The sequence below is a fragment of the Perca flavescens genome, chromosome 5 (assembly GCF_004354835.1).
Source record: "Perca flavescens isolate YP-PL-M2 chromosome 5, PFLA_1.0, whole genome shotgun sequence".
NCBI classification, from domain to species: Eukaryota; Metazoa; Chordata; class Actinopteri; order Perciformes; family Percidae; genus Perca; species Perca flavescens.
In genome coordinates, this window is record NC_041335.1 from 1482501 (window position 1) to 1500000 (window position 17500).

The 17500-nt window shown below is 41.9% G+C and overlaps 1 protein-coding gene across 1 annotated transcript; it reads right to left on the reverse strand.

The window, feature by feature from the left end:
* Positions 1-1665: 1665 nt before the first annotated feature.
* Positions 1666-11243, reverse strand: golph3a (golgi phosphoprotein 3a). Its single transcript, XM_028579087.1, has 4 exons — positions 10699-11243; positions 6623-6754; positions 4038-4152; positions 1666-2544 (listed from the first exon to the last, which is right to left on the reverse strand). Exons 1-4 carry the CDS (start codon positions 10906-10908, stop codon positions 2120-2122), a joined length of 882 nt encoding a protein of 293 aa, XP_028434888.1. The 5' UTR covers positions 10909-11243; the 3' UTR covers positions 1666-2119.
* Positions 11244-17500: the final 6257 nt, after the last annotated feature.

Sequence of the window (17500 nt, forward strand, 5' to 3'; positions counted from 1 at the left end):
CATGTTATGTCAAGCTTCCAGTCCGGAGGAAACTGCTAGCATAGCTCCATTAAGTAAAAGATTATACCTTCCAACAACTCTAAAGCTGTCGGATTTCCATAGGATATATGGCTGGTCCACTAGTTGACTCAAAGATCGGATTTGTTGTCTGCAGTAGACCGAGCTCTAACGTCAATACAATAGCTCCCAGGACAGGTAGGTATGTATGTATGTAAATAAAAGAAATCATGTACACGTACTAGATGTATCCTTGTCCTGGAGAAAAGTTGAAATTCACATTCCTCTTCACATTCATGAGCGTAGTTTTCACAAAATGTCTGAAGTGAATGGCTTGAAGGAGTTTCATTTCTAAAATGCATTTCTTCTGCATTAAGACCCATGGATTATTTCATTTGTGATTATTATATTGGCATTCACTAATAAGTGAAAATTATGTCTATTTGAATTTTGCTAACAAAAGGTAGCTGGCATTGATTGGGTCTGCTTTCCTGAGTTTGGTTCTGCCACTGCAATATTTCAATTTGATCCTCAACAGCCACTAACGCAAAACGGCGTCTTACCCCGCTGTGTTAGACGACACTACCAAATCCTATCAATTACACATTTTTAGAGCCATTTGTTTTTAATCAAGGAGATGATTTTGCACCTAGAGGTGTTTGCTTTCGACAGTTACCATTCAGATATTACATACTGGAATTCTGAATGTAACCTAGATTATATTCGACATGCACACATTTTGACAATGCATCTAGATGAGATACAAACCAAAAATCATGTTTCACTGCGAATAAAACACTACTGGCCAGGGGATATGTTAAAGAGCATCACCGATCACCACACACTGTACTTCTATCAGCCCCATCCATTCTACATCAACTTTAGGATTTATATTATTCCAGCACTATTTTACCCAATGCACTAAACAAGTCTGTCTAATGACGTTCTCCATCTTTTTGATTTTCATTTAAAAGTTTTTTACCCAAAATATTCAACGGGGTAGAGGTCTAAGTAAACTGATAAGTCCCACTCCATATTGCAGGTAACGTATGTGTCCATGCATGTGCAGGCTTATTGTCCTGTTGTACAAAAAAAATATATATTATCTTCCGCACAACTTTAGGCCAGAAGGGATGGAATGTAAGCCAGCACGGTGGCTCAGTGGTTAGCGCTGTTGCCTCGCACCATGGAAATCTTCAATCCGAATCCAGCAGGCAGTTGTATGGAGCTAGGATATTTTTATTTTTTCTCCCCCCCCCCCCCACCCACCCAAGTGCCCGCATTGACTTTCCTCGCACAGTCCAAAAGACATGCAGGTCAGGTGAACTGGAAACTGAATGGCGGTCTGTCTCTGTGTGAGGCCTGTGATATACTGACCAAGTGTCCAGGGTGTACACCCTCCCCCCCCCTCCCCTGGCCAGTGGGAGCTGGGACAGTCTCCAGCCCCCTGGCATCCCTGCACAGGATAAGCAAGTATATATATAATATGTGTAATGGATGGATTAAGAGTACTTGATTTGAAAGTCAAAGAATGCTGTGACACCATACACTTGAATCACACATGGTAGGTGGTATCCTTTTGGACTTGGAGAGACTTGACATGAGCATCAGTTTACCTTTCATTCCTGTACAGCATCACTGCCCTGTACATGGATCCGTACACGTACATGGCGGTTGGTTATTTTATTCTCAGGCGTGTCAGGATGCTACCTTGAGTAACCTGTGCCGTACATAGCGTACCTCTAAGAAAACAGTTCCATAGAAAGATATACCCGATAGAAAATAAAAGAGGATATGAACCAACATCTTCATTTGGACTCACCCATATCATCCCCAACAACTTGATTCAATGTTCCATGAGAGTTATTAATTTTTTTTTAGCAAAAGTGAACACAAATGACACATGGGGGTGGGGGGGGTGAACAGTTATCTGGAAGGAAAAGAAAACAACGGGAGGGAGAGGGATGAGAAGAAAAGAGGGCATCCCATTCCAAAAGTCGAGGCAGGGGGTAAACTGAAATTCAGTCAAGTCACCACGTTGGGGTCAGTACTATGGATTCCTGCCCCAGAGCACAATGCCACTTGAATGCCACGACTGCTCGCTGTCCCCGCTGTGGCGGCCTCATTTGGTGAAGGCGGCCACCACGGCCCATAGCAGCTCGTTGGCGTTGGCCTTCAGGCTCTCCCCCTCGGGCTCCAGCTCCAGCAGCTGCCGCACTCTCTTCATGGCCAGGTCGTACTGGTCGTCCAGCAGCGGGGCGAAGGCGTTCTCCAGGACGTCCGAGGAGTGGGCCAGGAAGATGAGCGCCAGCAGCCGCTTGTCCATACGCTGGGGGTCGTTCACCCACTTGTCCAGCACGGCCTCCTGCACCCTCTTGATGAGGCGCTGCTTGATGTTGTTGTTGGTGAGAGGATGCGTGGTCATGTCAAAAAGCAGGAAGTTCTGCTTCTCGGTGGTGAGGACACCTTTCTCCACAAGGTTTTTGGCCAGCCGTTCGCGGACGTTCCTCAGCTGGTAATGGAGCTTCAGGGGGTTCCACGTCTCTCCTAAACACCAGCCGATAAAACATAGGACAGTTAATGCTCGGACAAAAAAAAGGGGACGTGCTAATCTACTAGGGCAGCACGATATGACAATGACGATATAACTTGCGATAAATAAACAGATATTAAAGAGTACTCAGTTCAGCTGATTTCAGTATTCTGCTAATATAACAAATTGCTTGTTGAATTTAAAACAAATGAAAGGAAATATTTTTCCAACGCTTTTATTGAACATTGAATTGAATATAAAAAGACAGCACTAAAAAAAAGAATGAGTTTAAAAGCGCAGCTTTCTGCTGATATTTTCTTTCAACAAACACAAAAAATCTTTTGCGATATGTTTATTGCGGAAGTTGATATCACAATGGCGATATTGTGCAGCCCTATCATCTATGGCGAGGTGTTGTGAAAAAAAGAACAGAAGCAGTACCGAAATCTCAGACACTGCACATACTACAGGGAAAGGCTGAAGTAACCAGTTGTCTTCTATACATACCTGCAAACTCAGAAGGGCCGACAAGGAAATAAAAAAAACTTTTAAAAAACGGTGCCTAAACAGATATTTAACAACAGCTTGTTTATTGCTAAGACCACAGGGTCAAAATAAAATGATTTATTAAAAATGTAATAACAATAACTTATTTCACCAGTAAATACCCGTTAAATGACAAAAACAACCACTGGCTGGGAAAAGGGTATTTTACAATAACTGAATGCAGCACAAGGCTGTCGAGGCCAGTTTCAAGTGAACGCACCATCTGTGTTGGTACAGACTGGTGTTAAAATCCTCTCCAGTGAAATACAGACACACTTTTACACCGTTTAGCGGTCAGCATTTTAACCGAGTTTACTCCAGCTGCTAGCTAACGCTAGGCTAACGTTACCTGCTGCCAGGTGTAGTGTTAACTAGCGTGACGATGTTTCAGTTGTTTTGGAGCATCAGAGAGAAGTGCAGAAGGCACTTAAGTGGCACCGAAATGAGGCACCAAAATCCACGTTGCTATTCGGTCCAGTAGATACCGGTTGTTAAGGCACCGGTGCCGTATTAACACCGGGTCTCGGTACCAAACCCTACTCATTAACGTTAAACCAGACACCAATGGGTCTTGTTTCATTACGTGTTGGTTTTCATTTCGCTCATATCTTACGACAAGACATCAAGATAGCATCAGATAGCAATACTAATGCAGTGGAGGAGATAGCCTTGCCAAAATCCTTCACATTGAACTAACAATGGTGAAGAAGAAGTCTTACTGCTTATAGTCCAAAAATAAATAACCATAAAAGACTCGGCAGATCATTTCTCCACTTCCATCATCACGTCTTAGAAGTCTGAAGTCTGCTTTGTCGTGATTAAATGTAAGGGTTTTGATCCTTCATCAGTTAGGTATTATTTAGCCACAGAGGGTTTTATTGTTGTTGCCTCAAGTTGAAAATCACCACAAAGTGCGACACCATTGTTTTAGATCTCTGTCCACACACGCAGCTTAACTCACCGCTGAGCAGTTCGATCCAGCTCTGCACGCTCTCCGGCGGCTGGGTGTCTTTGATGTGTTTTAGGGCTTCATCCAGGAGCACGTCACCCGTTGGAGCGTCCGACTTACAAATCACCTGCAAAATCATTCAGAATGAGGACCGCTAGTTACAAGCTGGAGTCTCAGAGGGCAGTCGCCGAAATAGACACATGTCCTTTTTCTTTTAATTCCTCAAGGCTCTGCGTATATCGCTGAGTGACGTTCACTTGTCGTCATTTGATTTATTGATAAGATGACTTATCAATAAATAAGATTTCAAACTACACTACCGGTCAAAGGTTTGGTCACTCAGAAATTTCCATTCCACTCCAGACAGAATCCCAGCTGAGATCAGTTGCCTTGTTTTTTTTTAATCAAGGCAGCAGTTTCCAGATTACATTATGTGCTTACAGAATTACAAAAGGGTTCTTGACTGTTGTAGAAAGAAGTGGCTGATCTTTAATGCAATATCTACATTGCCCATTATCAGCAACCATTTGTCTAATGGCACATTCTGTTTACTAATCTGATATCATTTTAAAAGGCTAACTGAGAAAACATTGGAGAACCCATTTGCAATTATGTAAGCACATAATGCAATCTGAAAACTGCTGCCCTGGTTAAAAAAAAAAAAAAAAAATGCAACTAATCTCAGCTGGTATTCTGTATGGAATGGAAATTTCTAAAGTGACCCCAAAATTTTGACCAGTAGTGTACTTTGCCCCAAAACTAATTCCCTCATTCACTTTTATTTAGGCCATAATGATGATGGAATATGGAACAGTTAAGAGTTTAGGTGCGAAGAGTTGCAAAATTCCTGGAATATTCAAGGTGGAAACCTTCCATTGGAATTAACTGGAATACAATTGTAATATAGGAGTTATTTGCTCCAGCTAGTAGTTACCATGTCACATTCCTGCCATTATCCAGCTTTGGCGCAGCGCCGTAAAAACAATCACACACACACACACACACACACACACACACACACACACACACACACACACACACACACACACACACACACACACACACACACACACACACACACACACACACACACACACACACACACACACACACACACACACACACACACACACACACACACACACACACACACACACACACACACACACACACACACACACACACACACACACACACACACACACACACACACACACACACACACACACACTTTGAGGAGGTGTGAGAGTTCCGTACAGGAAACATCACTGCCTCTATCTCTGCCACAAGAACGATTTAAAAACACCAAACAAGCTCTGAACTGCCCAGCAGTTTTCGTAAAAACTGAATGTTTCCTGCAACAAAGCACTCGCTATGTCTCGCTCGTCTCTTTTCCTCTCTCTCTCCTGAGAAATAAAGCTGCATTCAAGTGCGGTCGGAAACGTCGTAATCTATAAACGATCTGACGGAAAACTGTAATTGAGAAATATTAAGTCTACTTGTGCATTGTTGGGCGGTTTAAGAACACAACAGTTTCATTGACACTCCATATACAAATAGCTTAATCAAGCTGCATCCGACATGGTAACAGCAAGCTAGCAAAAACTGGCAGAAGGTGTTAACAAGTTTGCTTTTGGTTACTATCCGCTGGTATATAAAATGCGTTTGCTCCAGTAATATAATCAAAACCTCCCGGAGAGCATGTGTTCCTTTGGCTCAGACAGTGCAGTAGTGTGGCGTGCACATGTGATGGGAGAACACACTGTTCATGCAGAGGGATTGTAATCTTACCAAATTCCTATTTAATGGGATGCTGACTATCTAGAAATTTGAGGGAGGAGCTAAATGCAGGTTACAATTCATTTAAAGTGTTCATATTATGCTCATTTTCAGGTTCATAATTTCTATTTAGGTTATATCAGAATAGGTTTACATGGTTTAATTTTCAAAAAACATGTTTTTGTTGTACTGCACATTGCTGCAGCTCCTTTTTTCACCCTGTGTGTTGAGCTCTCTCTTTTAGCTACAGAGTGAGACATCTCACTTCTGTTCCATCTTTGTTGGGAGTCGCACATGCTCAGTAGCTAGGTCAGCATTACTAGCCAGTCAGAAGCAGATTATGAGGGCATGCCATGCTAGCAGCTAGGTGAGCATTATAACGTGTTCCAAAGTGACCACGTTTGTCTCTGAAGTAAAGGCTGGACTACAATAGAGCTGTTTGGAGCAGTTTGTGAACAGTGTTTTCTGTTGGAGATGGTAAGTTCCTTTGGGGTGGACTTTGGGCTTTTTCACTTTGTAAACCTATAACATGCACACACAAAAAAAAAAAAAAAATATATAAAACAATAAAGGAAAGGGAAAAAGCTGAATATGAGCACTTTAAATGGGCAGACGTTTAACCAAAATACGCCTTAAGGCATAGTATTGCTTTTTGCTATGCAAAATTCCCAGAGTAAACTTTCCTTGGAATTGGTCATGCCTTTTTACAAGTAACCGTGCAGGTTGATGCTACACACAAATCAGTTAAGACAAGGCAAAAAAGGGCACCAGCAGAACCATTTTTGTAGTAAAAGTGCAAGCAGGGCCACATGTCCTACCTTTCTGGCCAGCAGACCTTTCCTCCGCATGCCACAAGCCTCTAGCTGAAGCCGTCCTCGCAGAGCCAGTTCTATCAGCATGCAGCCACGCAGCCCTGATGAAATGCAGTCATTCCAGAACGAGGTGTAGCCCTACGTCATGGAAACACACATCAGAATACTGGTTAGTCAAAAGGTTACTATCCAACCACAACAGTCCAGTACACAGTACAAGAGGGCTCACTCAGGGTGTTTCATGGCTCACAATGGGCCGGGGGGTGGGTGGGGGGGAAGAGACATGATAAGCATGATCAGTCCGTGTACAGTAAAGGCAATGAGTCCGTGTTACCTTATTAGACAGACATGTATGCATTTTCCTGTTATTTCTGTCAATTTGATAAACAAACATGTATATTATGCTTTAGTAAATAAAACCCCAGTTAACAAAACTGTTAACAGTGCCTTTTTGCTAGAAGCTAACAACGTAGCTATGGCTGAACTTTGGCCTACTTTAGCATATAAACATTAGCTCACCAACAACCTGGGAACTAGGGCTGGGCGATAAAACGATAACGATATGTATCGCGATAGACACATAATCAATATCAATAGAAAATGCGGTCGATAAAACGTTCAATAACTTGTTTTTCTTCATCAGAAGAAACCAGAGGTTGTGAATCAAGTTTGGTTGCATGAACAAAGGCCCTCACTCTCTGGCAACCTAGCAACGTAGGGAGTGAGACTCTAACAGCCAATCATGTAACAGTATCATGTTTGGTTGCGCCACATCGCTGTCTCGTGTTCTTCAATAACAGAACCGGCGTGGAGTGGAAAGTGAGTGCCGCAGCGAGCGAGGAAATCGTTGATAAAACAGGAAAAGTCAGTATGGCAGTTTTGGGGATTTTATAAGTCTGACCGTAGTCAGACCAATGTCGTCAGATCAACACTGGTAATACCACAAACTTGTTTTACCACGATCTGCAGCTGCAACACGGCACAAACAGCAGACCACCATGGAGAGGTACTCTGCATCAGCGCCTTACTAAACGCTACAAAGAAATAACGGAGGCAGACATGCTGAGCGCTGTCCAGAAGCCAGGTTACCAACCTAGCACTAAACCTGCAGAAAATAGTTCCTTCTCAGGTTTCTTATATTTAGCTATCACTTTGCACTATTTTATTTTTATGACACTTTATTAAGCATTTCTTACTTATTCTTTAATTTTGCACCTTAATGTTAAGAGATAATTGTTAAGTCTTCATTGTGATTTTAGACCTGTTTACATTTTAATTATTTGAGTGTTTTCCATGGTTGTATTGACATTTCTGCTAAGGGGATTATAATCAGAGCAGGGTTAAGTTTAAAATAAAAATGTTTAAATTAAATATATTTTTCTCCTGGTCCTTATTTTAAATAGGTCATAAAAAATATCAATAATTATTGATATCGACCGATATGAAAAACTTATATCGTGATACAGTTTTCAACCATATCGCCTAGCCCTACTGGGAACCACAATCCCAAACTGGCAGTTTTATTTTCTGCGTACTGAATTGTTTACCTAAAGTAATCTTCTTAGACTTTTATGAACATCATGTCTTTTTTTTTTTTTTTTTTCTTTTTTTCTAAAATTATGCTCCCAATATATCGCCTTACGCACAGTATCGAAATATATTGCAATATATTGAGTCGTGACCCATGTATCGTGATACGTATTGTATCGCCAGATTCCTGCCAATACACTAGGGCTGAACAATTAATTGCATTTGCGATAATATCGCGATATGTTAAAACGCGATTTCCTAATCGCAAAGGCTGCGATTTGGTCTCGATTTGATGACTCGCGAGAGCAAATCAGTCTGCACTACGCAGAGAAAGCATCAACTTAGCACGCTAACGCTACACTGTACCTTGAGCTGATCTCTGTCATTCAAACAATTCTGAGTTGAAGTTTAAAACTTTTACAGCCAGTTTAATAAAATGAAGGGTTTTGTTCGGGCTTGAGTCCATACATGCAGTTAATGGATACAGGCACGCAGAACTGAAGGCTCGGTTGGCAACGAGCTATCTCTGATTAGCGGTTAACTCCGGTTAGCGGTTAGCTCCGTTATAAAGATATGAGTGGAGGAGCTGCCACTGAGAGGGGTAACAATCAGACTGATAAATGATGTTCGGGGGCTTTCACAGCAGCGTGGCCGCGGTGTTTCAACGGTTTTATTAGTACAGTTAATCCCACGGCAAGACCACCAGCAGCTATTGTTTGTCTTTGAATAATACTGAAGACAAAGAGCTTAAAAAAAATAATCGAATCGCAATCTTTGGGGGAAAAAAATAATCGCAATTAGATTATTTTCAAAAATCGTTCAGCCCTACAATACACAGCCCTAGCGAACACAGAATCCAGCTTTCATTCCTTAAACCAGTTTCTTGAAAAGGTCGGCTCACATCCAAAAACCTGTTGATATCCACGTCTTTCATAATTGTTTAAAGTAGCTGGGTTTCTTTTCTGTTGAGCATGCATCTCTACCAAAAGCCGGACTCACTTAAAAAGGTTGGCTGGTTGGTAACCATAGCAACATACACACCATAAGCCATAAACTGTTGCAAACTGCACTAAAAATCCCAATTGATACGTGTTATTATGGAACCCACAGCAGGTCTAGGCAAGACCCGCCCTTCGATAGTATTTGCGCGATATGATTGGCCAGCCGTCCATGCTCACGCGAGGTAACGAAACCCGATTTGTTCAGGTCCTATCCCCTGACCAATCAGCTATCCTAACCTTAACTACTCCAGGTCAATGCCAAACCTCAACCAATTGGGTTGCTTCATAGGGCGGGTCTTGCCTAGAACTGCAGTGGGTTCCATCATTGCGCGATTGAGACGCATATTCCGAATGCGTGGCCTTGACCAACTGCCACTTTGCTTGTTTGAAAGCCATGATGTCTCTCTCTCATGGGTGGGCCAAATTCTCTGGGCGGGCAAAGCAGAGAAAGGGGAGGTAACCTTGCTCCTTATGACCTCATAAGGAGAAGATTCCTGATTGGCCCATCTGAGCTTTCATTTTCTCAAAAGGCAGAGCAGGGTACCCAGGGCTCAGTTTACACCTATCACCATTTCTAGCCACTGGGGTACCATAGGCAGGCTGGGGGAACTCATATAATCGTTAAAAAAAATTCAAAGTGACATTTTTATTCACCTTTATACACATTTGGAATGTTTATCTTCATGATGTAATTGTTTACAGTTTTGGAAAGGAAATGGACTAGCCACCTGTTGAAACCTCCAGACCCATATGTAACTTAAACTCACTTCTCTCATCTTGGTTAGACACAGGTGATACATAACTGGGTGCACTCGTGATGATTATGATGAATTTGTAAACGTTGGTTTTCACTTGGGCTTTAACCATTTTTTCCTGTTGATCAGTGTCAACACATTCTCGTTAACTCCACTGGGATACGATGTGGTAAAAAACAAGACCGGAAATAATACAAGGGGATGCCAATACTTTTTAATTAGCACCGACTGTACCCCCTCCTCTCTCGCTTAGTATTCTAACGTAAATGTTTAATCAGTGATAAAGTGGCATTACAGAATAACCCCATGGCAGTAGATTCATATTTCCACTGTGCGACATTCAGCATTCCGGGGATATTTACATTAAAATGCACCAACAGATCATTAACCCATCCGTTTAAATTCCAATTAACTCGGTTAGTGATCTTGTAACGTTACTGTGTATCCCGTTAAGCTAACTCGCTAGCGTTAATGTACCAAGAGGCACAAATGTCACAACAAAGACTAGCTATCTGTCATAAGACAATGTCCAAATCACTAGCTAACTTTTGACTATACGTAAAAGATCGCTTCTCGACATAACCGTGTTTTGCCAAAAACCCATTGACCAGCTCTGTCGGCAACTCTGAGGCCCATTATTGTTGTTAGCTATAGTTAGCATTAAAGCGAACAAGGGCGCTAACGTTAACTAAACTAGCTACGTCGGGTAGTAACATATAGCTAACGTTAGCTTCGTTTAACGTTAAGATTTACCTTCATTTTACAGCGTTAGAGACCAGGGTGTATCTGCTATTACCTCTCGGTCCTTCAGCCCTAACAAGAGCACTTCTTCCATCAAGGTGAGACGTGCTTCTTTGGAGTCTCCGGTATCGTCCTCGTCCTGCTCGTCTCCCCGTCGGGGCTCATGGTCCTCCTCGCCGGACGGACGGTCTTTGTCAGCGGCGTTGCGCGAGGCTTCGGTCCGCCTCTGCACGAGGCCCGAGCTCCGCTGAACCAAGGAAGTCATGTCTGCCCGGCAACTTAGCTAGCTAAACCACCACGAAAACAACACGCCTCGGACTGCGCTGCCCGAGATGCTTGTCTCAATTACTCGTTGTCAACCATAAAGCAGTTACCTCGAGTGTTTTTGCGAATAGACTACTGCGGCCTGTGTACCCTTGTCATCTGGAGTACCGTTCCCTTTCCTTGACTTGGTCCGTATTCCGCAGCAGTATAATGTCTGTCTAATATGGCGCCGTGTGGTGATGTGGTACCGAACTTATCCAGCAGGTAGAGGCCGAGATAACCTGAATCCTCCAACCAGGATCCAAGTAACTTTAAGTTAGGTTTGATGTCACATCAGCTAAATTCGTAAATAAATAACTAGCTACAGTCACGTTGTAGTGGAAGTTTCCTTTGCGGCAGGGGTAAAGGTTTGAAAGTTTAGTAAAGTGAAACAAATAAGACAGTTGAAACTGAACCAAGTTTAGGTTTTTTGAATTTTATTAAAAATATATATTTGCAAATATAGGAGCAATATGATTTCACAAAAGGCACAGCCACCCAGGTCAGTGTGGAGTCAGTTTCTCAAATGAGTGAACAAGAGCACTAGCCTTATATGCATGTTCAGAGTGACAGCACACACGCACTTGGCTAATTATGACGCTACAATTTTTACAGGCAATCTGATACACATGAAGACAATCAAGAAATACAAGAGACATCTTGGAGCCATTTCACGTCCTCCTCCCTGTACTGTCATCCCCCAGTTCTATCTCAAACGGCATGGGAAAACTAGAGATAGTTTTAGGGTGACCTTGTAGCCCCTATCTGTTCAGACAGACTCACATTGGCCCTCATTTATGAAACGTGCGTACGACCTAAAACAGGCGTACGACGGGCGTACGCCGATTCCTACGCAAAGCTCGGCATTTATCAATTTCGACGTGAGCGTAGGCTGCGATCAAATCTCACCTCTGGTCTGAACTCGTGTACCGGTACGCAAGTTCTCGAGTCAGTGTGGACTTGCGGTGCAGCATATAATCAGTTTAACAGGAGAAGCAGAAGTCATCAGTTGATCACATATCAGCAATGGCAGATCTGGCTCTTTTAGAAGACCTCTATGCGCCGGTCTGCAACATTGTTTTAGCCTGGGGGGTTCTGCACAACATCTCGCAGGAAAACACAGTGCCATAAATGTAGCGATGGAGCCAGATGAGCCGATGCCCAGAGAGCAGTGTCCAGAACAGCCACCAACTGAGGGCTATATGAAGGAGACAGGATATTATTCCTCACTTTTAAAATGTAGCCTATAGTGTTATGTTTGGCAATGATATTCAATACAGGAAACATGACGATGCACAACATTTTTATTTATTCTTCAGGTTTTTGTTTCTCTTTCAAGTGAATGATTTATTTCTGCCATTGACCAAGTTATTTTGGCTTGTTTTTCCAGCCCCTCTGCTGTCAGGAGACAGGGTCCAGCACGGGGGGGCGGAGGACACGCGCTCTCCCTCAGCTGTTGCCTCGTTCCGACGAACACGAGTAAAATAAAAGACACTGCATAAACTCCGCTACCGTGTGTTTATTTAATTATAGGTACACCTACATGTAGGCCTAATAGATTGCAATAGAAGCCTGTATATTACTATTAGGACTATAGAAAATGTGTCAAGGATGTATAAATCAAATAGGCTAAACTTCAGCTGGAGTCCGATTTACTACGGCAACACTGTTGACCGCATCAGTGATCTCTTTTCATCCCGCATTCTTTCTACAGCCTTTAATACCAGTTTTCAGGCTGCCAAAAAGTACACACGTTAGTGCAAATGAACCAGAGATATCAGGGTTTCAATCTCCACCTCTGAAAAGTGCTGCTTCTCAGCCGGATTACGTCTCGCCATGTCGTAAATTGTAGGGGCGAGGCCTCAAATCCGAGAATATATTGGGCCGTGATATTTAAATGACGATCGTTTCCAGCCGCTGCATTTATCAATGTACGACCATTCTTGCGCTCGGATTGGTGTGATACAAACGTTTCATGAATCCCACGTGAAGCCTGTCGTAAGATGATTTCTGCGCTCATATCTGCGCTGGTTTCTACGTTAGGTTGATAAATGAGGGCCATTATGTTCCAGACTGGATGTCTCACAGAGTTAGAATCAAAATCTACATGAGGGAAATGAGATAAAGTCTTTCAGCATTTGTGAGAGAATTAAAGTAGAAATAAAACATAAAAATATAAGGAATTATGCTTAAATGTAATTTCGCCATTACAACGTGACTTGTTTGTACAATAAGTGTAACGTTACACTGTAGTACTTTTATATGTTACCCATCAGCACAGTCGCACTTTATTCTTAATAGATAGCCATTCCTTCTTCTCCTACTTCCTTCTTCCTACTTCAACCATAAACTCCATCTTATAATATTACAATAGGCTACAGTCCAATAACTTGGTATTCACACTTCAAATATAGGCCAGCTGATCATGTCATTGGCTATTCATCATTCCATGCTTAGGTCACTCAAATTACCCTAAAAAGTTTTTTGAGAATCTGTCTCTCTCTGAGCTTTTTGCCAACCATCACTCACCCCTGGAATTTCTTTCGGAATTTAAAAACTACATTTAAAATAAACATAGTCTCTTTAGAGATGTCCTGTAGTACTCTAAAAAGACCAATAATTGGCGCCCTTGCACTTATGCGTGGGTCAAGGTTACACTCAAGATGTCATCATTGCACACACACAGCAGCAGTGTTCATGGGCCCTAACACGGGATGGACGATAGATCCTACTGACACTAGAATCCTTACTCTAAACCAGACTTTGTATCAGCAGTATTGATACTTTGGGGATCGATCCGCCCGCCCCCACCTCTGTTGGATTATTTTGGCTCTAAATACGACTACTCCATACCTGCTGTGAATGTGTGTAATATATATAGTGTGTGTGTATGTGTGTGTGTGTGTGTGCGGGGGGGTGTGTGTGTTGTTTTCAGGAGCACCCTCATGCTGATTGGAAAGGCTTTTAGATTTGGTGGACTTGTCAGGTCTGGTGTTATCAAACCGTTGGCCTGTCTTTTTACCCCTCCCAGCAACATGGCCAAGAGCAAGTGTGAGAACGTGTGCAACTTTGAAACAGATGACACGTGTCTACGAAACTGCTACATTGTTGTGAGAGTGGACGGGCGCAACTTCCACAAGTGAGTTTCCTCTTTAGGCTCCACATGTCTCTGTGATGATGATTCCTCTCTCTGTTGGTAGAGTTTCTTGGTGCATTCTGTTTCAGACAACAACAGAGCCTTAGGTCTGATGAGCTGGAGTGGAAGAGCCTCAGAGACTACCTCAGCTGGAGGCAGGCTGATTGTAAGTACCTACTGCGCTCTAACTGTTTTACAAAGTCAAGCGTCTGACTCCTAGAGGGATCTGTGTATTAAACTGATGAGGGGAAAAGATGTCAGGCTGTGATTTTGGGTCTTTCAGGTCACATAAATAATTTGTACAAAAGTGTTTTGGACCTTAGTACAAAAGGGGGCACTCACCACAGGCCAGGCAGAGGATCGCTTAAAAGTGAGAGCAAAACACAACCTTAAGTTAATTAATATGTGTTTGTGTGAATATGTATTTATACACTATATGTTATAATAATATCAAAGGGGAATACCACTACTTATTGTGTTTCTATAAATATCAGAATAAGAACCAGAGAAGAACAATGAGATCTTCAAGAGACAATAAACTATTGATAGAGAGGATTTTTGGTGAAGGAATTAGCTGATTAATTAGACAGGAAATTAATCATTGACAAAATTAGCAGTCAGTTGTTTGATTAATTAGGTATTAGCAAATAAACAGACCAAATTGTTGCTGGTTTAGCTTTGTTATCTTTTGTGTTTGTGATGTAAACTTTGATCATATACAGTAACTTTACATTTACTGGAGAAGAACACATGCCACTGCTACTGACTGCCACAGCTGTTCTCTGAAAGTCTCTCCATTCTCCGCTGGGCTTTGAGGGGAAACTCCGATGAAGTAATGACAGCTGACGAGTTGTGAAAATTGTAATTCTGGCTGGATGTTTGGGCAACAGGAGTCATTCGCAGCCCAACTTTCATGCTTCCTAGTTCCCTTTTATCACATTTCTTTAGGGACAAAGATCATCTTCCTTATACTAGATCATACCATCAATGGATTTACTTATTCAAACAACAAAACAAGAATAGAATCAGTGGGTGGTGTGGTCATTTGAATGGTTTTGTTGGTGGTGTGGATGGTAAGGTGTCCAGTATACTCACCGCAGCCGACCTGTTGCGCGCAAATGTGACGTCATGGGAGCGCCGTGGTGGTCGCGACACTAGCTGCAGTCTTCTCCTGAACAGTGGTGGCGCTAATGAGGAAAGGCTACCGACTTTGCTATTTCTACGGGCTAGAAGAAGAAGAAAAAGTTAAACAATGGCAGAACTGGCAGCAGCATTGACGTCAATGTTTCGATTTGATTGGATGAGCTACTTGGTGGGATCAAGCCTTTGTCGTGCGCTGCTGAAAAGTGTGCATGACCTCTGGTCGCACACTCAAAATCCTGGCGCGCCAGCGAGATCTATTGGCGCACGACAGGTCTGCTGCTGTGACTGTAAAAAGGGCTTAAGATGACTTTTTCAGTGAGGCATGTCGTATGAGCTGATTTTTGTATATGCACATTTTTCATCATCATCATACTGGATGACATGCTTATATAAATACTGACCCATGTCAATATTCTAGGATCCATTTAGCATCCTAAATCCCATATCTGATGACAGGCCAGGCAGCAGCACCAGAGACTACAACATCAGTTTTCTGCCTAGTCTTCGTCATTAGGTGTAGGATATGGAATGGTAGCTAAACATTTAGTGTTACTGACAGGACTAAAAGTGCATATAATCATGCTATACAATTGAAAAAATTGTCAAACTGATGATCACATACTTATAGTACCAATACAACTTCATAAAAATATTGGGCATCTCAATAGACCTCCATTTTTTCAAGGTGTGACCTATCACTTAAGAATAGGTCTGTTGGGGTGCCCGGGTAGCTCACCTGGTAGAGCATGCGCCCCATGTAGGCTGAGTCCTTAGCAGTAGCCCGGGCTTGATTCTGACATGTTGTACTTTTGTGCTATAATGGATTTATTAAGTGTGAAGAAGAGGAAGCTTTAGAAAAAAGAACCTGTGTGGGTTAAAAGGTGTCAGACTACGAGTGAATTAGTTCTGAGCCAGACCTCATTTTAGAACGGGAACATAAGTGAGAGCTGCATATTTATACAGGGAGAATTATTATAAGGCCCATACTGAGCAAAGCATATTAAGATTGTCATTCATGTACAACAACTTCCTTATTTACTATTGATAAGCAGTACTTATAAGGTTATTAGTCATGCAGAATAAGGGCTTTAATATTCTCTTTTAAATGACTTGTTTACTATGACTAGTTACAGTAATGTGTACCTTAATATAAAGTGTTACCCTTAACATTTAAAGCTGAACTTTTTTCTGTGCATGTTCATTTACTGCTTTGTTATTCCTGGATTTTTCATAGTCATGTGGTCCACTAACTTAAAGGTACCGCTTTCAAAACTCCCAACATCTGATGATTGATACTCAGCTGCTTATTTTTGTCTTGCATTCAAATAGTTGCCATTCTGCAGCTGATTTTGTTTTATAAAGTGTTCTGAATGAATCAACAGATAAACTTCTCAACGGGTCCCAGCTTATACCTCATTAACAAATGCAAATAATGTAGCTTGACAATAAATAAAGGTCACAAAATGTTCACTATGTAGGAATACATACGTAACTTTCAAGTCTTTATTAGTAGAATTCCTAGTGAAATGAAAGAAAAATAAATGATTATTCTTATTATTACAGTGCTGCATATGTGTTGCCTACACATGGCATTACATTGTGTTTTTGTTATTTATTAACAAGAATTTAAAAAAATGCATTAACAAACCAAAATCAGAAATGCAAGATGTGTTACCACTAGCAATTTTTAAAATAGCAAGGATTATATTTAAATGAAATAGTTTGCCATTTTTGGAAATACGCAATTTAGCTTTTTGTTTTTTGCAAAAAGATTGAAACCAATCTCATATCTGTCCGTTAGCTTAGCTTAGCACAAAGACTGGACTGGACTATTTCTTGGCAGAGTGCAATGACTTTCTGAAGTCTGTAAACTGGCTTGAGTCCAGATATGGGATTGATATTTCTATATTATTTTGATATAACTATTCCTTTAAGTTACTTTTAATTGCACTAATCCTATTCCTCATTTTTTGTGTCCAGCAGGATGAAACTGTCCTCAAACACATGAAGCTCCCCAACGAAGAGGAGAAGGACATGGCCGCAGGAGGAGGGTGCAGGCCCACCACTGTGACATTATCGGAGAGCAGATCTGGGAGGACCACCCAGATGTCCTGGAGGACGACAACTGCTAACAACAGGAGAAAACCACTGAACGGAGTCTGGCCAGCCATACCAGCAGTGGGCAGACGATAGAACAGCCTGTTGTTGACTGATGGAGAGAAACAATATGCCACCCATGAAGCTTACTACACTTGAATACTTTGAAAGAGCTTTT